Source organism: Lactuca serriola, chromosome 3, assembly GCF_051521515.1.
Source record: "Lactuca serriola cultivar US96UC23 chromosome 3, Lser_US96UC23_V15, whole genome shotgun sequence".
NCBI classification, from domain to species: Eukaryota; Viridiplantae; Streptophyta; class Magnoliopsida; order Asterales; family Asteraceae; genus Lactuca; species Lactuca serriola.
This window is the reverse complement of record NC_136410.1, coordinates 48,765,141-48,787,604: the sequence shown is the minus strand read 5'-3', so window position 1 is coordinate 48,787,604 and position 22,464 is coordinate 48,765,141. Positions and strand designations below refer to the sequence as shown.

The 22,464-nt window shown below is 35.5% G+C and overlaps 1 protein-coding gene across 4 annotated transcripts in view; it reads right to left on the bottom strand.

Annotated features, from left to right (window-relative positions):
* LOC145092207 (callose synthase 7-like) overlaps positions 1–22,464 on the bottom strand; it is a 34,459-nt gene that overhangs the window by 2,894 nt on the left and 9,101 nt on the right. For 2 of the 4 annotated variants that reach the window (XM_079030130.1, XM_079030133.1), the window contains exons 10-34: positions 22,294–22,419; positions 22,126–22,202; positions 21,966–22,053; positions 21,776–21,889; positions 19,534–19,651; positions 19,124–19,455; positions 18,982–19,034; positions 18,851–18,911; positions 18,692–18,773; positions 18,552–18,601; positions 18,379–18,465; positions 14,946–15,151; positions 14,783–14,864; positions 14,524–14,687; positions 14,310–14,433; positions 14,079–14,185; positions 13,908–14,010; positions 13,679–13,830; positions 13,476–13,585; positions 13,276–13,383; positions 13,126–13,194; positions 12,871–13,057; positions 12,667–12,778; positions 1,622–1,744; positions 1,425–1,543 (exon numbers count right to left, since the gene is read on the bottom strand). In XM_079030130.1, coding sequence (XP_078886256.1) covers positions 1,425–1,543; positions 1,622–1,744; positions 12,667–12,778; positions 12,871–13,057; positions 13,126–13,194; positions 13,276–13,383; positions 13,476–13,585; positions 13,679–13,830; positions 13,908–14,010; positions 14,079–14,185; positions 14,310–14,433; positions 14,524–14,687; positions 14,783–14,864; positions 14,946–15,151; positions 18,379–18,465; positions 18,552–18,601; positions 18,692–18,773; positions 18,851–18,911; positions 18,982–19,034; positions 19,124–19,455; positions 19,534–19,651; positions 21,776–21,889; positions 21,966–22,053; positions 22,126–22,202; positions 22,294–22,419 — 2,954 coding nt within the window. The remainder of the gene's footprint in view (positions 1–1,424; positions 1,544–1,621; positions 1,745–12,666; positions 12,779–12,870; positions 13,058–13,125; positions 13,195–13,275; positions 13,384–13,475; positions 13,586–13,678; positions 13,831–13,907; positions 14,011–14,078; positions 14,186–14,309; positions 14,434–14,523; positions 14,688–14,782; positions 14,865–14,945; positions 15,152–18,378; positions 18,466–18,551; positions 18,602–18,691; positions 18,774–18,850; positions 18,912–18,981; positions 19,035–19,123; positions 19,456–19,533; positions 19,652–21,775; positions 21,890–21,965; positions 22,054–22,125; positions 22,203–22,293; positions 22,420–22,464) is intronic. The other 2 variants (XM_079030131.1, XM_079030134.1) reach the window with 1 other exon arrangement.

Below are 22,464 nucleotides of genomic sequence, written 5' to 3'. Positions count from 1 at the left end.
GGCTTATATGATCAATGTGTGTGTAGTAGTTTAGTGCTAAAAACCATAGAGAATGATTGGTTATAGTGGCCGTAAATACAAAGCAAAATAGATGGTAACATGGGACAAAAAATTAGGTGTTATCAAAAGCCTTTTTACTAGAAAAGGCATTACAAGGCAGAAACAACTTGCTTCAATTGTGGGTTACAATGACCTGATACAACTTCTATTTATAAGCCAAAATGTGAATAATAAAATATTATATATATATATATATATATATATATATATATATATATATATATATATATATATATATATATATATATATATATATATATTTGTTGGTAATTTTAGTGTTACCATGTCATTTTATGTAATTGGAACTTACATGTGAGCTAAGGGGTTTCATAATTTGTACTATAATATATGTAAGGGTATGTGCGGAGTGCACGCATGTATAATATCGATTTAGAAGTCGGTTCAACGACAAGTCAAGGGTCCGGGGGCAACGCCCCTTTGGTGGGATCTAGGGGTAGCGCCCCTAGTGGGGTCCAAGTGGCAGAGCCCCTGTTGGGGTGATTATCTTGAGGTTGATTATGGTAAAATTGACGAAATTCGTCAGTTTTGGAAACCATTGATTTCCTCATTAAATTCCGGATTTCCCTGACTTGCTTACAAAGCAACCCATAACGGCCAACCCTAAGAGGCAAACTCTAAATCTCGTTTATTATATAAACGACTCTTCTCTTTGAGAAGAGGGACGCAACCATTAGCTCTCTTTTCTTCAGATGAACATAAAATCCTTTCGGAAATTTGGCTTACGATTTATGTGCCTAGATTCGTAAGTGTCATCTTGGATTATCCAAGGCTGAATTTCTTGCAACTCAGGCATATGGTACAAATATCAGTTCCAAAAGTGTTCACACGATCCAAGGGGTATCCAGATCTCCAACATAAACCCTAATTCTTCCAACATAAATAGCCTTAAAGGTATATAAGCTTAGGCACCCAAGCTCATTATATTACTTCGTTTTGTATCATATATGCATTGTAATCGTCCAGAGTTCTTAAAATTCAAATATTAACTTGATTTACTTCCAAGATTTTTATAAATTCCACCATTATCTTCCTCTTAAGTAATTTTCATTTTCAACTATAATATATAGTCTAGTAGGTCTGCAGAAAGATGTGATGTAAGAGTAACATAATAGTGAAATTTCGGAAATCTTAAAAATAAATCAAGTTAGGGGTTGAAGTTTAAAAGCCTTATAATGCATATATGATACAAAACGGTGTATTATGTTAGGTTTAGATACCTAAGATTATATATATTTAGGGTATATTCACTTCTCCCATATATATGAGATGCAAGTGGGGAATGTGGCTTTTGGAAGGTTTAACATCACAAGCTTTATAATAAGTAAATATGAAACTATACAAACCTTCCGGTGAAGATATGTTCTCTCAACCCCAATATTGTTGGTCTACGTTGGCCATGTTGATCCTTATGAAATTCCTCCAATACATTTCTCATTTTGAATGCTTCCTCAAAGTAATTGTCCTGTATTTATAATTTAAGATATTTGACAATGCTTCTAAAAGATAATAAAAAAGAAACTTTTGTAAAGTACTAAATTACCTGATTCATGTCGATTGTCTGCAATGCTTCTCCACGAGTAAAAATAATCGCATGATTTTGGTTTTCAGGTTTTCCTTCACCGATTTGTGAAGGATTGCCAGGAAGCTTGATACGGTATATTTCCTATCATGTGAATATTCCATGATAACAATTAACAACAAAAATACACAAAGGTAAACTTTAATCCATCATCAATTAGTTATTTTATGCATGTTAGAATGTTGATGTGTGATAATTCTCATTGATCATAGAGATTGTCTTTCCCTGGATTTGGGTTTCCCTCGCTCTATATATTACCTTTCCCTAGTTTTAAATCAAGATGATATACATAAGTATTATTGAGTTTCTGATTACATTGTATCATAACTAGGTTAGACTATGCCCATTGGTGACAAAATAATCAATTGGTCACCAAAATAATATTTAAAAAAATGAGAAAATGAAGCAAAACCCACCGACGGAGTGGGTGTATCAACAGTCAAGTTGGTCAATTTTTTTTATATATTTTAAGCTACTTGTCTTAATGAAAATGAAAGCTGAGACTTTTATAGGATAAAATTATATATCCAATAAAATTAAAAATTATCCATTTTAGAAAATTTAAAAAAATACTGATATTTAAAACTTGTTTTATATATAAATAAAGTATGATATCATCATATTTTCATATCGAATCTCCATTTTGTATTTTTAATCTCTTTTGATTTGTATTTTCTAAATATGGATGGTTCGTTTCCAAATTTTTACATAAATCTTGGAGACACTTAAAATTGTTCTAATCCTCAAAACTCTCTGTTTTTTTTTAACTCCCAACCACGACCATGTTACAAATAATCTTCAAACATGAGAAAATACTGAAAAACAACCACGGGGCTAAAAATGGAATGATGTTGAAGATGTCGCTTTAATGTCAGCATTGTCTTTTGCTAGTGAAGATAAAAAGTGTGGAAAAAACCAAAATAAAAACATCATTCGGGGAACAAATGAAGGAACTGTATGATGTTGCTCGGGCTCAATACCCATAAAAGCTTAATAAAAAGAACGAAGATCAAATGAGTGGTCATTATAAGCAACTTAGTGAAAATGCACAAAAGTGGGTTGGTGTTTATAAAGAAGAAAATCTCCGAACAAATGGAATGAGTTGGAAAGAGAAAGATGCTGAGAATGAAGCCCATAAAATTTATGAGGCAAGTAGGAACAACTTTAACGACATTATTTCTTAATGAAGTTATGTGTAAACACGAGAAATAGGCTTTAGAGTTACATTGTGACACAACACGTTATCGTCATGGAATGTGAAGCGAGTAATGAAAAAAGTGGCGGCAGCACAAAAAGATCAAGGACTACTGAAGAAGGGGAGTATTGTGTCCATTCCAACCCAGAAACGCCAACTAGCGATGGTTTAACAGTTAAACATCCAAAATGTTGCGATGCATCTAAAAAAGGGAAAAGGTAAGGCTTCTAATGAAATTACTACAAAACTTCATTCACTGTGTCTTACTAGAGAAAATGAACTTGAAGTCATGAAAAAAGAATCGAAATGGATAAAGAAAGGGAAAAAATTGAAGAAAGGGAGCAAAAAATAAATGAATGAGAGCTAATGAAGATGCAACTTATGCATCTGAACACACTACTACAAAAGTATGATTTATCGCTTGAAGAAGAAAACATGAAACATTTTCGGATGTCAAAGTTTTATGAAAACTAATTACCATTCACTATGTGTTTTATATTCAGTTTATCTTCTAATACACTTGTAAGACATTTAATTATGGAGTTTTATGTGGCATGTATTTGTAAGATATTGTATTTTTGTATCTCACATATGTGTAATATATTTTATTAAGTAATGTTGTTCATAAATCTTTTTTACACATTAAGTCGTCAGTATCATATTTATTGAACATAGAGTTGTCAATTTCATCATTTCATCTACCAAATCGAATATTATCTTCATTTTAAGGTGTCAACCTTGTATTGGATGTTTGGATTTTATTTGATAAAGCAATTTAACATTATCGCTATTCATAATTATAAAAAAATTAAATCATTATTTTTAGTATTAATAGACTATAGGACCATCATACTTTAATATCCAACACTAACTCTTCATTTTTTTATCTCTTTGAAAAATGTCTTATAATGAAAACTCACCTAGTTCGAATAAATATTCAGAATGGGAAGCACAGGTCGTTCAACATAATCAAAAACTTGATGAACTCATCATTGAATTACTAATAGAAGATCATCCTCCCAAATCAAGAAGGGGGTATTGTGATTAAGAATGTGAGCATGATGAGGCACGTTTAATGGAGGACTACTCTTTTCAAAACCCAACATATGATCAAGATACCTTTCAGCGTAGATTTTGTATACAAAGATCACTATTTATCCATATAGTGAAAACGGTTACAACTAATGACCTATATTTTCAACAAAGACATAATGCTACCGGTAGACAAGGTCTTTCCTTATTGAAGAAATATCGTACCTATGCAGGTCTTGGCATATGGGACATCAACAAATGCACACGATGAGTATTTGAGAATGAGTGAAATTGTGATAACGGATGTTGTAATAAAGTTTTTAGAAGGTATCATTTAATGTTTCAGTATAGAGTATCTTAGAAGGCTCAATGAAGCTGATTTGGCAAGACTAGTTCGTATACGGAGTAACGTGGATTTCTAGGTATGATAGGAAGCATTGATTCTATGCACTGGATATGGAAAAATTGCCCCACCACTTAGGCTAGAAAATATGCATGTAGAAGCAGTAAACCAACAATCATTTTGGAAGCCATTACATTTTATGACTTATGGATATGGAATGAATTTTTTCGAACACCAGGTATATGCAGTGACATTAACGTCCTCAGCCGATCTCTTATTTTTGATGATGTCTTAGCAGGCCGAACACCCATAGGAGTTACGTCATGAATATACGGGAAACTAATATGGCATATTATCCCACTGATGATATATATCCTTCATGGGATGCTTTTTTCAAGTCAATAACTCCCCCCAACTTCAGAAACAAAAGTTGTTTGTTGAACATCAAGAGGCCACTAAAAACGATGTTGAACGAGACTTTGGAGTTTTACAATCTCGTTTTACATTTCTTTGACACCCATTTTTTATGGACAAGGATATGATGGGGAAAATTATGATTGTGTGTATTATCAATCATAATATTATCGTGGTACATTCCTTCATTATTATGAAGTTGTGCAATTTCTAGATGACAGGCCTACAAACCAACAATGAAGAACCTCTATTGAAGATGACGAAAAAAATTAGAATATCTCACTCAACGAATTGCAGACCTATCCGTTATATGACCAAAATTGCACAACTTCATAATAGAGAAGATCATGACATGCTTAAAACGATTTGATTGAGCATATATGGAATTTTTTTGGCATTAACGGACGATTATGTTGTTTTTGCACCTTCCATATCAATAATCTTGTATTTCATGTTTTGATTTTAACTCGGTTTCTCTATTTTATTAAGTTTGTTTCATAAATGTAAAATACTTTTAGTTAGTTTTATATTTAAAATAATTTATTAATTTTAACTAAATAAATTATTTTTATTTTTATTTTATAAATATTAGTAGAATAAAAAAATAATCTTAAAGACGATTTATATAATAAAAAATGGTTTGAGTTGGTTTGCCAATGGGTGTGAAAAGTTAGGGTTGATAGGTGGAAGAGAGAGAATTTTTTTAATGGATAGAAGGTTTGGTTTTGATTGTGAATGGGAGTAATCTATAAGTACAAACCTATCAAATCTCTTATTACAAGAATGTCCATTTCAAGAGTGCATTTTGTCTCAATGCCATCATCGTTGTCTTCAGAATTCCCCCATTAGGAAGATCTAAAAACATGCCACCATTCTGAACATAGTATGAGCTACACGTGTCGCATCTCATTTTAAATGTTCGACCATGCACCGACACATGAGAGCATGTGAGCACTGTTTTGGTTTTGATTTTTGGTGTGGTGCCGACATTTGGAATTCTTCCAATCTCATTGGTTCATATTTCACCATCCGAGATTTTTTGGGTTCCAATCTGGTTTTATTCCTTTTCTCATTTTTATGTGATTTTGAGTTCAAGTTGTCCTCTTAATACGTCGAGAGGAGATGACAAATTTCTAGCAGTAGTAGTGGCCCACGTATTATTTTTAAGGTGGTAGTTGTTATACTCACTAGACTCACTGATAACAATTTAAACTACTCCAACTTACTTGAATGGAACGAAACTATTCGACTCTATCTCAAAAGCATGAGAATAACCTCCCATCTCACATGAGATACAGTCCCTCATTTGTGAGGGTCATAACCTATGGTAAAGGAACTAATAGACTACCTTGAGCCTTCTATTTTTACAAATTAGCAGTAATATTGAACATTTTGTTTCTTCCTTATTTAATCACCACATGTGAAGGAACTAATAGCTACCTTGCTTTCCTCTACTCTAATTAAGCAAATCAATCTTTCTTGAATCTACATCTATAAGTCATTCTATCATGAGGAAGATTAGGATAAGTCGTTTACTATTTTTGTCAAGGAGTTCAACAAAGTTTAAGAGGAACTCAAATCTATTTTTCTCCTAAGTGTTAATATGAAAGTTATGAAAACTTAGGAGGGAACATATTTCCATCATAAGTTTTCTGTTCGTACTAAAACCAGAGGTGGTATCAGATCTAAGTTTTTTGAACGAATATGCATTTCCTTGCCGTTAGGAAACATTTTTTTATGTTTTTCAAAATAAGAGCCTTCATCCTCTAAAACCTATGATCATTGTATTACCTTAGTTAGTCGACGAGGATTGCATGGTAGTTTTTAAGGAGGATCTCGTAGGGGCCACGGGGAGCTTCAAAAGAGGTCATAGTAACCGTACCACTAACTCACAAACTTTCTGATGATGTCGAGTGTTACTATTTCCTTGATCTCGATTATACTAAACACACATGCAAGAATCTATTGGCTAGAAATCAGAAGGACCCATTCATCACATGTTTTTTACTTTTGGAGAACATTAACAATATACTTTGTGATAAGTATGCTTGACTCAAGGGAACTCATGGGAACAGAGAATCCAACTGTTTTATTTACCGGGGCATGTAAATCTAGTAAATACTTATTATCTTCTATCTCTAAATGGGTGATAGATTTGGTGCTTCGGAATTCGAATCACATGACAAGTAATCATATGATTATTTTCCAATTTCAATAAACCTATGTCTTCATCCCATGTCACAATTGATGATGGCCGATGGATCTACCCTACTTATCCTTGGTTTTGGAACAATTAAACTTATCCCATTGGTTTCATTATATTCGGTCTTGAGCCTAACTTTTTGTTTAATATGTTATCCGTCAGCAAAATTACTCATGCTTTAAAGTGTATTGTCTCATTCTTTCTGATTTATGTTCTTAGATTTATCGACGAAGAAGATTATTAGCAAAGGACGGGAATATGATGACCTAGATACATATTTGAAATCCAAACACCATACCTATTGACTTCCTCCAATTCATTGTCTCTAACTGAAGCCCGCTTTAGATTAGTACATCCTTCCCTACATAATTTGAAGAAGTTATGTCCTGATTTTTCTTATTTTTAATCTTTATAGTGTGAGTCATATCAGTTTTCTAAACATCAACGTATTCATTTAAGTCATAAAGTAAATAAAAGGGTTGCATATATTCCCTTTTGACTTAGTCCATTTCGTTTTTTAGGGTTTGTATCATGTTACATCTAAAATTAGGTTGAAGTACTTTGTTAATCTTGTTCATGATTATTCTTGAACTACTTGAGTTCACCTTATGAAAAGTCGAACTAAGTGTTCGACAGAGCCCTATATATTGATAATGCAAAAGAGTATTCATCTCAAACCGTTCAGTCTTATATGCACCAAAATATCATTCCATATACATCATGTTGCGTTGATGTTCCGACTCTATAGAACCTAAGAGTTGTCATTGACTTGAGGTATCGAGAACTCTTATACTCCAAATGGCTATCCTTAAAACCTTTTTGTCGAATGCAATTTCCACTTCCAGCTTTCTCATCAGTCGTATAATCTCAGTTGATTTGGATGTTGGAATTTGACTCTCAACCTTATTCCATACAATATCATTGCTCCATCCAAAGATCATTGGTAATTCTTGTTTTATTTGTGACACCTGACCACACGTAACTAAGTTGGATCCAAATTCCTTAAAGTATGTCTTTCTTGGTTACTCCTAGCTCCAAAAAGGAGATAAATGTTTTTCTCCTACACTTAATAGATATATTTTATCTTGGTATGTTAAATTTCATGAAAATCTACCCTTCTTTCATGTGTTTGAATCATGAAATCATAGGGACAGTGATAACCAAGGGGCTCTTAGACGTTTTTAAAGGCGTCCCTCCCTTAAGGGGTTGAGGGTACATGTAACAACCTGAATTTTCCCATTTTTTCATCGAGGTTAGTTTATTTTATGTATTTTCTTAAGTTAACCTTTTATCTTAGTTGAATTTAAGTTACGAGGGCCAGAGTGTAAGAAAACAATAATTGATCATGTATATGGACCATGGGGTAATTTTCTCATACATTGAGGGCTTAGTTTGTAACTTATGGAGTATATAACCTATCCCAACCCTAAAATCAAGGAATTTCATTCCATTTGCAACCAACAAACCCTAGAGTGAGAGAGTGTTCTTGAGTGCTTTCCATCATTGGAGTAGAAGTCATTGAAGTGAAAATTTTGCCCATCTTGGTGGAGTTTGGTGGCGTTCATTAGAATGTGTCCTCTCTATCCAATCCCTAGTGTTCTTAAGAATTTTTCAGAAGGTATGTGTACTTTCCTTGAGCTCTTTACTATTCCTTTAAGTCGTATTCAAGAGATATCCACAGATTGTGAGAAATCCATGGTATAAAGTGTTGTGTTGATCCTCAAAGTGTCCTAACCATTATGGACACTTAATCATAGCTTGGTATGGTTGAAATCCCCCCTAAAGGGTTTTTGATAAGACATGAGAGGGTAGATCATCGAAAAACATTTTTGTAACAGTCAGTATTCCCATGGGTGACACACCAGTGTCTGCGGCGCGGTGAAGGGGTTTGTGTTTTTCCGATTCGCGACTTGTCGACCAAACCGTGGCATGGCCTCACACTACTCACGGCGTGAAAACTACGTTGTCTTGGCCACTTTCTGTTTTTAGGGATCATTTTTAAGGGCTTTTATATACTCTTTTAGGTTGCTTAATTTCTTCCTGAAGAGTGTCTTCCTCTCTTCATTTCTTCCCATAACTTGGAGTAGATGTGAATCATCTTATCTTGTAATCCTAGTACTTTGTTGGGGAAATCTCATATCCTAGAATGTGTGAACTGATACTAGGATGTTATAGGAATTATGTGCCTGATTATGAATGATGTATATGTTCGAAATGTCTTGTTCTTTACCGTGGAAGGAATGTCTAGGGTGTATTGCCAGCTAGATATTTGATATTATGTTTGTGTGTGAATTGTGTGAATATGATCATGCTAGAAAGAGGGGTATAATTTGATTATGATATGTGATGTATGTATACTATGTTTTTCTAGAAATTATTTTGTCTATGATTATCGCAACGCATGCTAGTTATATAACATGCCTATTAAAGTGATGATGTGGTATGCATGATTATATTATGATGAGAATACGATGAAATGTAAAAGGCCCTTTTGTATGTATTTAATAATAAAACTAATATGGGAAAACATACTTAGAGGGATGAGGGTAGGAAACTAGACTTAGGCGTTCATCCTACTCAGATTTTCTGATGGCCTAATAGGTTGAAAGAATACCGATAGGATAAGCGCTTAAGCCATGTCTGAAGTCGAGTGGTTTTTTTGAGGCAACCATTTAGTACATGGTCCATTGATGTTGGGACAGGATTGATGTTGGCAATTGATGGATGCCATGTAAAAACATCATGTTTGAGTGAGAAGTATCTAATGACAGAAAGATAACAACAAGCAACAACTCATGTATTGGATATGCATTGCCAAAGTAGTGAACACAGCACAACAGGGGGATAGATAACAAGTGCCACTCTCAATCTAAAACTCATGAACTTGTATATGCATCATCGGAGTAGCAAAGCAACACACCGGGGACAACATTACTAGTGAGAGTAAAGTCTCAGTTAGTGCATTAGGTCGATTCAGTCACGTTAGTAGTGAATGGAGTATTTCCTTTTGGGTTAATGATAAACATAAAGGCTCATAATAAAAAGACTCATAATAAGGAAGTAAAGCGATGATAATGAAGATTAATATTTAAAATATTATAATGATGAAAAGTGATGAATAATTATAATGATTAATGAAGAGTAATTATTAGTGAAGAGTAATTATTAATGAAGATTAGAACAATGACTAATATCAACTTATTATAGTGATAAAAATATCAAGTATGTGATGCGGTACAATTTATGAAACTGATTACATGTTATGTGATAACTAAATGACCCGTTTTGGGATATTCATGTTTTTTTTAACATTGTACTTTTGATGTACTCACTCAGTAATTGCTAACACTTGTTCTTTTCTTGTTGTTTTCGCCTTGCATTTGTTCACATATTGTGATTGATTGGCTTGGTGCGGATGGGGCTTTTGGGTAGTTATGTTCTTGGTATATCTTATAATAGTCGATTGTAGAGATTTCATTTACAGTTGGTTTTTGCAAACTTAAACTATTTTTTAGTGTTGTTTTTTTATGACAATGTGACTTTGGTGATGTTTTTGAAATAAACGAAAAATAAGACTTATGTTAACGTATTATGTTTTAAATGTTCTTTTAAGTAAAAAATAAGGTAAAAAATCATGACTTTATAGTTCAAGTCTCGTGGTGGACAAAGGTGTAATATAGGAATAGGATTAAAGGTTGTATTAGCCATTCCAAGAAAAAGACACTAGCGACTTATCATACTAGTTCCCAATCCACCTCCACATAAGGCATCCACCCCATCTGCCTCCACTCAACCTCAAGATTTTGTTAGGCAACCAATTCCTCATATCTACCATATGTGAAAACTTTCTACATTAAATTTCGATCTGCTGCCATATTTCTCGACAGATCAACCTAACAATGAACCTCATGCCTCTGGTGCTCTATCCATGCAGATACACATGTCCCCTACCTTGATGTTCTCATTTCCATTTAAAAAGGTAAGAATTTTTGTACTTACCTTATTGCCTTTTTTATTTTCCTGTGATAAGATATTTGTAAATTCTTGATATTTAGTTTCTACATTTGACTCTATTTGTATCCCTAAAACAGTTAATGAAGTTTTGACCCATCCTGGATGACGAGATGTCATGATTGGAAAAATGAATGCTCTTGATCATAACAGTACATGGGTGTTGACTTACTTACCTTTAGATAAATAGGTGATTGGTTGTAAGCAGGTATTTACTGTGAAAGTTGATCCAAACGATTCGATGGCTCAGCTAAAGGCACGACTTGTTGTGAAAGGAATAAAGGATATGCTCAAACCTATGAAGTAGATTAGTCATACACCGTTTTTCAGTGGCTAAGTTATCCTCCATCCATCTATCTATGTCTTTCTCTGCCATGTATGACTAGACCCTTTACCAGCTAGAGGTTAAAAATGCATTTTTGCATGGTGATTTACATGAGGAGGTTTACATGGAGTAACCACTCTATTTTGTTGCTAAAGGGGAGCAAGGGGGTATGGTAAAGTCTGAAAATTACACAAATCTATGTATGGTATAAAGCAGTCCCCTCATGTTTGCTTTGGATGATTTAACATGATGATAATAGAGTTTGGCTTACAGAGAAGCTCATATGAACACTCGATATTAGTTACTTCGTCTTCTTCTAGATGCATCTTGTTGTATATGTTGATGTGATTACTAGCAATAATGAGGCTAGAATAAAGAAACTAAAATATTTCCTTACATCTCGTTTTTCAAACAAAAGATCAGGTTCCTTTGAAATACTTTCTGGGAATCAAAGTCTTTAGTACTCATAAAGGATACTTTTTTATTTTAACAAAAGTATTGTCGGGATATGTTAAATCCTGTTTGATTAAATCAATATGTGTGAAGTTCCTATGATTATGAATATGAAGCTAACAACAAATGATAAATCCCCACTGAGAATCAAGAAAAATATAGAAGAGTTATGGGAAAGCTGAACTATTTGACAATAACACAACCGAACATTGTGTTCCCAGTTGGTATAGTTAGGCAATTTTTGTTATCTCCAAGAACCTCACATTGGGATGTTGTTGCCCAATTATGAAATATTTTAAGCGTGCATTGAATTTAGGTATTTATACCAAACTCATGTCATCATGGTATGGAAGGGTTTACATATGTCAACTATGATGGTGACCCTACAAACCAGCAGACACCACTACATGATACTGTGTGTTTTGAAGTGGAAAATCTAGTTTCTTGGAAGAGTAAAAAACAAAATGTTGTTTCTCGGAAGAGTGCAAAATGTGAAACCAAGGCTACGGCTGAAGATACGATAAGGAAATCTACTTGTCGAAATTGGTTTCCCTAATCCAAGCCAATGAACTTATGGTTTGAAAATCAAACAACCATTCACATTGCAAACAATATTATTTTTCATAAGAGGATCAACCAGGTTGAAGTTGATTGTCACTTCACTCGCAAAAAGATTGACGATAGAGAACTATCACTACATCTCACGTTCACTATGTCTCATGTTCGAACGACAAACTAGCTTCCTAATGTCTTCAATATTAAAAGCAATAATTAGGAGAAAATTTTCTAATATTTGAAACAAGTTGAACATTATTAACAACTATGCTCCAACTTGAAGAGAAGTATTAGAATGTATTATGTATATATGTGATATTTCTCTAGGTAGGCCCGTTGAGCACACGGGCCGGCTTTTCCTGAATTAGGGTTTCCCTCTATCTATATATTGTGTACGTACCTTCCCGTGTTTTAGATCTAGACAATAAACATAAGTATTAATGAATCTCCATTCAATAGAAAAATATATAGTTACCTCATCTAACGTATGCCCGCCTTTGACTAGAACAGAGTAGTAAACCATCTCCGATCTACCATTGATGGTAGCCTCTCTCTCATCTATATAAGCGACACGTAAAGAAGGATATCTGACCATTCAAAATATAATTAATTAAAAAATATACTTTTAAATTTTTTATTAATATATGATCATGATCACATAAATGATAAATACACTTACGTCAGCATGAGATTCAAGATGTTAGTATAACACCTTTGATCTCTCTCCTCACTGGATTTCTTTTGAGCACCATAAATCTGGCATGAGACGACATAGGTGAACTTCAAATCAGCCATTGCACTTGCACGTTCTTTGAGATACATGTGATGGTGAGTCATGTTCAATGTCCGGAATCCAGTAAAAATCTCTATGGAAAAAACTTAAATTATTTAAAAAATATACCGACACTTAAATTTTTTAATGGATCACACTAACCATCGTCTTTTGAATAGTCTAGGAAGCATTGAAGTTCCAGAGCTTCCTTATAGTACATCATCCCTCTCACTGAGAAATTTTTGTGAATGAGCTTCTAATTAATATATAAAATATAAACTTTTAATTAAACTAGCATGCAAACAGACAAACCTGTTCTGGAAAGAGTCTGCCCCCTATAAGAAACCCATTGACGTGTGGCATCTGTTTTATCTCCTCCATATATACCTTTAATCCGCTCTTCAAAATTCTTCCATTCATCTGGTTTTGCATTAACAACCAAGAAAAAAAAAAATAATGTATTTTGATTCTATATAAAGAGGACAACAGTCAAAACTAATATCAATAGTCACCTGGATATATCTTCTGGAGGTAAAACAAAATTGAAATTCCATCTTCATTTTCCTTGTGAAGCTCTTCTTCTGAATAGAGGACATCTTCCTTGTAGTACGGAGTCAAAACACTGAAGTTCACATAAACAACAAAATATAATCTTAAGGATAATAATGTAGGGCATCCATGAGTGAAATATAAGAGTGGTTGGAAAATTGCTGACCTAAATGAGAGCATGTCACGGACAATTGGAGCATTTGGCATTTTCATGTATAAGGAGTTTGCAAAGAAAGTGATACGCCTACGAGCTTCCAAATTTCTAGGCACATCAAATGCGGATTCCTTAACAGTCAAAAGCATACGAAGCCTTACCACCTAGGTGCACAAATGGAAAATTAGAAAAAGGAATAATAAGAACGAAATCGGGAGGGTGCCCAGATGGCAGATGATACCTTTTCCTTCCATGATTTCATTTGAGTTAATCGGACATTGTTTTGCTCAAATCTTTCCTTTCTGTCATTATCACGATGATTAGCGTGAGCTTGTTCAAGTATCCTACAAAAGGACACAAAATAAATTTTACAACAGAATATTTGATGGTCAGTCCAAAATAAAAGACTTACTCGTGCCCGTTATAGATCATAACATCTTGTATGATAATCTCCATGATATCCTGAAAAACATTGATGATTTGGGATGTGTATTTCTCATCATCAACATTGTCTGCTAGCTGGCAGACACCCAATGGAGTAATCAGAAAAAAAAAAAAAAAAAAAAAAAAAAAAAATCTAAGGAATATATTAACAATGACAATGAATAATAGCCCACAATTTAAAAGAAATGCCTCATCTTACCAGATTATCCAAGAACTTCACCAGCTTATCATTTAGCAAAGGCAATTCGCTCATACGAAATTTATTCAAAAACATTCGCTGTTGAATGCTAGTTTCTATTTCATGGCATATACACTGTATGATCCTGTAAAAAGAAAAAGAAAATGAAAATGAAATAGATTTTCTAACTACTTGTAAGTATAAATCTGCAATAGGATCAAGATGTACGCCTTACATATTATCTCGGTCATCATCAATGAGTTCAAATAATATTTCCTTAAGTGTTTGGTAGCATTCCATCACTGCGGACCGCATATAATCATCACCAATGATCTTCCGGAACAGATCTCCATCTTCCTTTCCTTTGAAATCGCTGGCCATGTCTAATGCAATGGGGATCTTAAGTGGCAAAAAGTCAAACCATGATTACGTTTAACTTCAGATAAACAATAACAAAAAGACGTCAAGCAAAGGCATGGCCGGAGGATTTCTACCTTACTAGCAAGCATGAATAGTGGCCACTGGACAACTGGAACATCACTTGTTGTATATGGTACAAGAAGCAGATCTCTCTCACTTCAAAAATAAAACGAATGTCAACAGTATATTCTGCTTCAGTTTGATTCCTTATATTAATAACAACAAACTGTTTAAAACCTGTTGCTGATCAAGTCTTCCATCCGCATTGAAAATATGAATTCGTTCCACACCTGTGAAAATTTTGCTATGTTCTTTCTGGTCACCAATAAATCATCTTCCACGTGATCTCTTTTAGGTTCTTTTTTTTGCACAGGCATAAGGCGTTCACAGAAAGCTGAAGGAACAGATTTAAATCTTGACCGCAGCATGCCAAGTGTCCGTATCTAAGAATCAAACAACACAGAATGATGATGTCAATTGTCATCTTTGTTGAAGGTCATCACTAGCCTAATAGAATCATGTTATTGTCTAGAAGAATTTAGCATGTTCTAGAATGATCTGGAAGATTCTAGAACATTATGGAATACTATGGAGAAGTCTAGAAGATGGAAGACCCTGGAAAGCTATGGAACATTCTAGAACATTATGGAAGGCACAAGAATGTCTATAGTCTATACTTATCTAGGACATTATAGAACATTCTAGAAACATATAAAAGCTTGTAATTGATATAGAATATGGTAGATAGTTCTAGAATAGTCATGAATGTATGTAGATCTAGAAACTTCCTATAAGGAGGTGGAAACACCTATAAATAGGTGTGGAGCTCATTTGCTCCAAATTAATCCCAACATCCAAGTATCCAAGAAAGCCTCAAAGAAAGCAAAGTGTGTAGTAGTCTCACAAAGTGTAAGTTCTCCTTAAGTTTCTTAATAAAAGTCTTGTTGTTTCCCATATAAAAGAGTCGTGTTCAACAATCTGGTATCAGAGCAAGGTTTCTTGATAGTGAGAACGAGTGATTCTCGTTGTATCGTGAGTAGTTTGTGACTCTGCAAGTTTAGTGTCGAAACTAGCTTGTTTGGTATTACCGAGGTACTGCCAACACGATGGGTGATCTCCAAGTCATCGGAGGAATCAAGAAACTCAACAACAACAACTACAAAACATGGGAAACATGTATGAAGTCCTACTTACAAGGACAAGATCTATGGGAGGTCGTTGGTGGAAGCGAAACTGCGCCAGCGAAACTGCGCCACCAGAGGAAGACGTTAATGGTGCTTTGCGCAAATGGAAAATCAAAGCAGGCAAAGCAATGTTTGCCTTGAAGACCACAATCGAAGAAGAGATGTTGGAGCATATCCGGGATGAGAACACCCCGAAAGAAGCTTGGGACACGTTTGTGACGCTTTTCTCAAAGAAGAATGATACGAGACTACAACTTTTGGAGAACGAGCTATTATGAATCTCACAACGTGACATGACGATTGCTCAATATTTCCACAAGGTCAAGTCGATATGTCGGGAGATTACTGAACTAGATCTGCAATCCGTCATTGCAGAAGCTCGAATGAAGAGGATCATTATCCATGGACTGAGGTCGGAATATAGAAGCTTTGTTACTGCTGTACAAGGATGGCCCGCTCAACCATCACTTGTAGAGTTTGAGAATTTGTTGGCCAGCTAAGAAGCTATGGCTAAACAAATGGGAGGCATCACACTGAAGAGTGAAGAAGAAGCACTCTACACAAGTAAAAGTGGAAGGAATTTCAAGTCGTCTTCTAAAGAAGGATACAAAAATGCTGACAAAGGGAAGAGTCAGCCAGGAACCTCACAACGATGGAGATCTCAAAAGACCGACAATAAGAGTTCTCGGGGGAGGAGGTTCGAAGGCAACTACAACAACTATGGAAAGTGGGGCCACATGTCCAAGGATTGTTGGTCAAAGAAAAAGTCTGTGGAAAGTAATCTCGTAACTTCCAAAAAGGAAATAGAGGATGAATGGAATGCTGAGGCACTATGTGCCATAGAAGAGAATAAGACTAAAAGAGGAAGGCTAATGTTCGTGGATGCCAGGGTAAATGGAGGATACACCAAGGCTTTAGTAGATACAGGTGCATCCCATAATTTCCTTGCTAAAGATGAAGCTAAGAAGTTGGGCATCAAATACACCAAAAATCCAGGTCGGTTGAAAGTCGTCAACTCTTTATCCAAGCCTATCATTGGTGTTGCATATGGAGTACCTCTTAAGATAGCAGAATGGGAAGGCACCATAGACTTGACAGTGGTGCATATGGATGACTATCGTATGGTATTGGGAATGGATTTTCTAGACAATGTACGACCCTAGTCATTTGAGAGAGATGATACCATGCGTATCACCAAGGGTTCAATAATTTACATTGTACCCTTGAAGAGAAGTATGATTGGATCCCAAATCCTATCAACTATGCAACTCGACAAAGGTCTCAAGAAGAGTGAGGCAATGTTTATGACAGCCTTGAAGGAGGAAATTGTTCCCTCAAAGATGGACATTCCGAAGGAGAAGAAGAACATAATGTCACCATGGTTACATAAAAAGTCTCATCTTAGACGAAAAATGGAACATGTGATGGAGAAACTGTATAAGGCGAAAAAGAAGAAAAACACATTAATTCGTAAGAGCAAAGTAGAATTTCTCAACAGAGCAACATCTAAACGAGATGAGCAGATCAATAAGGGATCGCGTCATAACATGTTAATATTATGGGAATTTTCCAAGGCTTGTAAAAGGGACAACTCACATGCTTACAAGTTTCTCAAAGGGAGGCATAAAAAACTACACAAGACAGTTCAACAAAGTTAGGAACAATATTATGCTGCAAGAAAATGCAACCACGAATGTCGTTATCAACTACGAAAACAATATACGAAGCAACGACTGCAACAACTAAGAAAAAACCAAGCATGTGGAAGAGAAAAAGTTCTCAAGGAAGAAGTCAATATGCGACAGATCAAGACTGATAAACAAATAGCGGAATTATTCACCAAAGGGCTGAGTAAAGAAAAAGTGAAGGTTTTAGATGTCAGCTCAACATGATACGAAGAATGGGGACTAGTGCTGAGGGGGAGTGTTGAAGATCATTACTAGCCTAATAGAATCATGTTATTGTCTAGAAGAAGTTAGCATGTTCTAGAATGATCTGGAAGATTCTAGAACATTATGGAATACTATGGAGAAGTCTAGAAGATGCCAGAAGATTCTAGAATACTCTAGAACGAGATGGCAGACCCTGGAAGGCTATGGAACATTCTAGAACACTATGGAAGGCACAAGAATGTCTATACTTATCTAGGACATTATAGAACATTCTAGAAACATATAAAAGCTTGTAATTGATATAGAATATGGTAGATAGTTCTAGAATAGTCATGAATGTATGTAGATCTAGAAACTTCCTATAAGGAGGTGGAAACACCTATAAATAGGTGTGGAGCTCATTTGCTCCAAATTAACCCAACATCCAAGTATCCAAGAAAGCCTCAAAGAAAGCAAAGTGTGTAGTAGTCTCACAAAGTGTAAGTTCTCCTTAAGTGTCTTAATAAAAGTCTTGTTGTTTCCCATATAAAAGAGTCGTGTTCAACAATCTTTCTCTTTCAAACTTTAGTAAAGTAAAGATATATGTGTACTAACCTCACCCAAGTGACTCAAGGCCCCGTAGATGCCACCAATAATAGTAGCATATATCGTGTACCAAATTTGTGTGTCCATGAAATAGACCTAAAATGAAATTACATTACAATTTACATACGTTTAATCGGCCTCATAAATGCAAAACAAAAGTAATTATTTTCAAGAACACTCACCATGACAATTGGAGCCCATATAGAAATAACAACGCCAATATTATGGGTCACTACAAAATGCTCAAATAAGTAAGTAATCAGATCATAATATAGTAAGAATCACAATTAGAAAAGTTTGTATATAATTTTTAAGATTTTACTGTTGGGAAAGAACTCATGCCACTCGTAGCTGCTAACATGCATTTTCATGATTAACTTTGTGGGCTTGACCAGTGGCAGTATCTATATGAAAATTGCAAATATTTAAGCATAAACTGTCTATACAAATCATATGTGTTAACAATCATTTTCATGATTACCTCCACATAGAAGCTGAATGCGAACTTGCTAATTAGAAGCACTATCCAAAATAGAGTATACCTAAGATCAACATTAACAAAGTAAGAAAAAAGAAATTTAAAAAATCACATATCAAACTTTATATCCCTACTTGAAAAGAGACAAGATGTCCTCATGCATGCCTCTTCCAACATAGAGTTTTGGCTATAAAAATTTGCAAAATTCAATAAAAAAAAAAACAAGAAGAATGTAACATCAATACAAACTACCAATCCACACGTAAATGAACTTACTTGTGCCCACCACATTATAAGAGTGGGTATACGCCTATTGGAACTTTCCATGTGTCTCCTTATAGGTGGAAGCAGAAATAGCAAGGCAGCCAGCAAATTGGGTATCAAGTAAATTGCTATAAGATAATTATAAAGTATTTGCCCTCTCCAATTTCCTCCCAAAGTACTGAAAAACTTCACAAATCCTGTTGGATTTGGAACTGATCTTAAGTAACAAATGGACAAGATTACCATCCAAAAAGCAGCTACAACAAATTTGAAAATACAGCGACGAATCTGTGTAGGTTTTAAGCTCCTCCATGCGTTCAAACTAAGGATTATGTCTAGACTAACTGTGACGAGAAACCATAAATTACAAAAAGGACAACAGCTAGAAGTAACGAAAGAATGTGCAGGAAGTAAGTATGTACCTTGGATAAAGTTAAGTATGGCATAAGTGATGAATATGCTGGAGATGTTTTTAATGACAGTTTCATCTAAAATTCCGAAGATTGATCCATCTCCATGCCATGCAACAATTATCATAGCCTACAAAATCGAAATGAAGAGATTGAAATGCTACCAGCCTAATAAGAAACCATCAACTAACTGCATGATTCTTGTTAATATGTCTTTGTAACTTTTGTTGTGCCTTTTGTGTATTTCTCCTATTCTGATGACCTATCCACTCCGGCTCTGCCTGTTAACAACCAACCAGTCTCTGAGCCCGTTTCCGAGCCAGTCTCCGAGCCAAATTTCGATCCAGTTTCTGACCCAGTCTCTGACGCGGCGTCTGGATCCCTCTCCACTCCGACAACCGAATTCTTTGGAACTGCAGAGTCTGGCCCTACCCCGGTACCGCCTTGTCCACCTGCTCCTTCTCATCCAATGCAGACTCGGGCAAAATCAGGAATATTTAAACCAAAATATCGTGCTGAATTCTCTCACGCTACTCGGCATGCCTTGTTTTCCGCCTTGTTCTCAGCCCGTGACCCAAAAGGTTTCAAAACTGCCGTCAAAAGCCCACATTGGTTGACAGCCATGCAAAAGGAACTTGATGCTTTATATAATAACAATAGTTAGACGTTAGTTCCACGACCAACCGGACAAAATGTTGTTGGTCCAAAATGGTTATTTCGCACAAAATACCGTTCCGATGGTACCATTGAACGTCACAAAGCTCGTGTTGTTGCTCAAGGCTACAGCCAAATACCCAGACTCGATTTCTCCCAAAAACGTGGTCCTGTTGTGAAGGCTTCTACTATACTTGTCATTTTGGCCCTGGTTGTTCTTAATAATTGGGGACTCCATCAGCTTGATGTCAATAATGCATTCCTTCATGGTCCCTTAACTGAACGTGTGTATATGGAACAACCTCCAGGCTTTGTTGATTCATGGTTTCTTTATCATGTTTGTCAACTTAACAAAGCTATTTATGGTCTAAAGCAGGCTCCCCGGGCTTGGTTTCAACGTCTAAGTCATTTTTTGATCCAAAATGGGTTCTCATGCAGTCGATCTGATCCCTCGTTGTTCGTCTTTACACATGATTCATGCATTATGTACTTACTGGTTTATGTTGACGATCTTATTTTAACAGGCAATCAACCCAAGCGTCTTACATCTTTCATTGCTTGACTCAATCTTGAATTTGCAATAAAGGATCTTGGCAGTCTTACCTATTTTCTGGGGCTAGAAGTCATTCGCACTGATGATGACTTGTTTCTCAGCCAATCTAAATATGCTCGGGAAGTTCTTCAACGTGATGATCTTCTCGATGCTAAACTCGTTCACACTCCGCTGGTCACTACTACTTCATTTTCCACAGTTGGGGAACCGTGCAAGGATCCCTCTTCTTATCGATCTCTTGTGGGGGCTCTCCAATACTTAACTATTACCAAACCTGACATCTCGTATGCCGTAAATCAAGTCAGTCGGTTTCTTCAAACTCCGACCGCTACTCGTTTGCAACATGTTAAACGAATTTTACGATACGTCAAGGGTCAGTTTCCTATGGGCTCTCCTTCACCAAGATGGCACATTCCTCTGTTTTGGTCTATGTTGATTGGGCTCGCTGCCTTGAGACTCGTCGATCCACTTATGGGTACTCCATCTTTCTAGGTGGGAATCTCATCTCTTGGAGTGCGAAAAAGCAGCCAACTGTTTCCCGCTCCAGTTGTGAGTCTAATATCGTGCTATGGCAACCGCTACTGCTGAGATTATATGGCATACAAATCTTTTGCGTGAATTGTGTGCCTTGCCCCCTGATCGACCGACACTCTTGTGTGACAATCAAAGTGCTCTATTCATGACTCAGAATCCTGTGGCTCACAAACGTACCAAGCATATTGATATAGATTACCACTTCGTTCGTGAACTTGTGACCTCCGGTAAACTATTCACAAAATTTGCTCCTACCAAGCTTCAAGTGGCGGATATTTTCACTAAGAGTCTTTCCCGGTCTCAATTTGAATTCTTTCGTTCCAAGCTTCGTCTTGGTTCTCCGCCCTTTCGCTTGAGGGGGGATGTTAATATGTCTTTGTAACTTTTGTTGTGCCTTTTGTGTATTTCTCCTATTCTTGGTGTATGTAATATGTAACTTTTATCATTTATAAAAGGAATGCCTAGGTGGGGGATAGAGAAAGTTAAATCAATTCAATTCTGTTATATACCTACCTGCAAGACCAATATGAGGAATATCCACATCCGATCAAAACTCCTGTAAAGGTGCAAAAATGAACGCACTTCAACAAAATTTGTTTTAGTCTTCTTTACAACTTGATTGCGCCCCTGCAGATTACTTAAATTTGAGCATTTTTATTTGGTGAATAATGCTAGCTTTAAAGTTGCATAAATGCACGCATACTACATGATGGCGCGATGACTCATCAGAGTGAATAAAAAAGTCAGATTTGCGATTCATTGGCCAGCCTAACTTAAAGCATTTGTCAGACCTGCAAGAGAAAGAATTAAAGGTTGGTCAATAGTGTTAACATGAATGCCATATTTATAATATAAAGTGTTACCAAAAATATTCATTAAGATCATCATAGTTTCTCCATGAAGCATGGCTTGCATTGCCACCTTGATTTCTCCTGGCTTCCTGCCACCATTAAAAAAAATAGTAAGTCTCATTAGGAAAGTAGATTTCATGAAACAGGAACAGAACTTATAGTGCATTCTGATGTTATTACCTTAAGAAGAACATCAAAAATAGGTGAGATGACATCACACAGAAATGCTTCCTCACCAACTTGATTTTTCCCTCCACTTACAAATTGGACTTTGCCAAATAAAGTTTCAAGCATTTCTTTTGCCATCTTTTTTGTTCAACGAAAATAAGATCACATCATAAATATAAACAA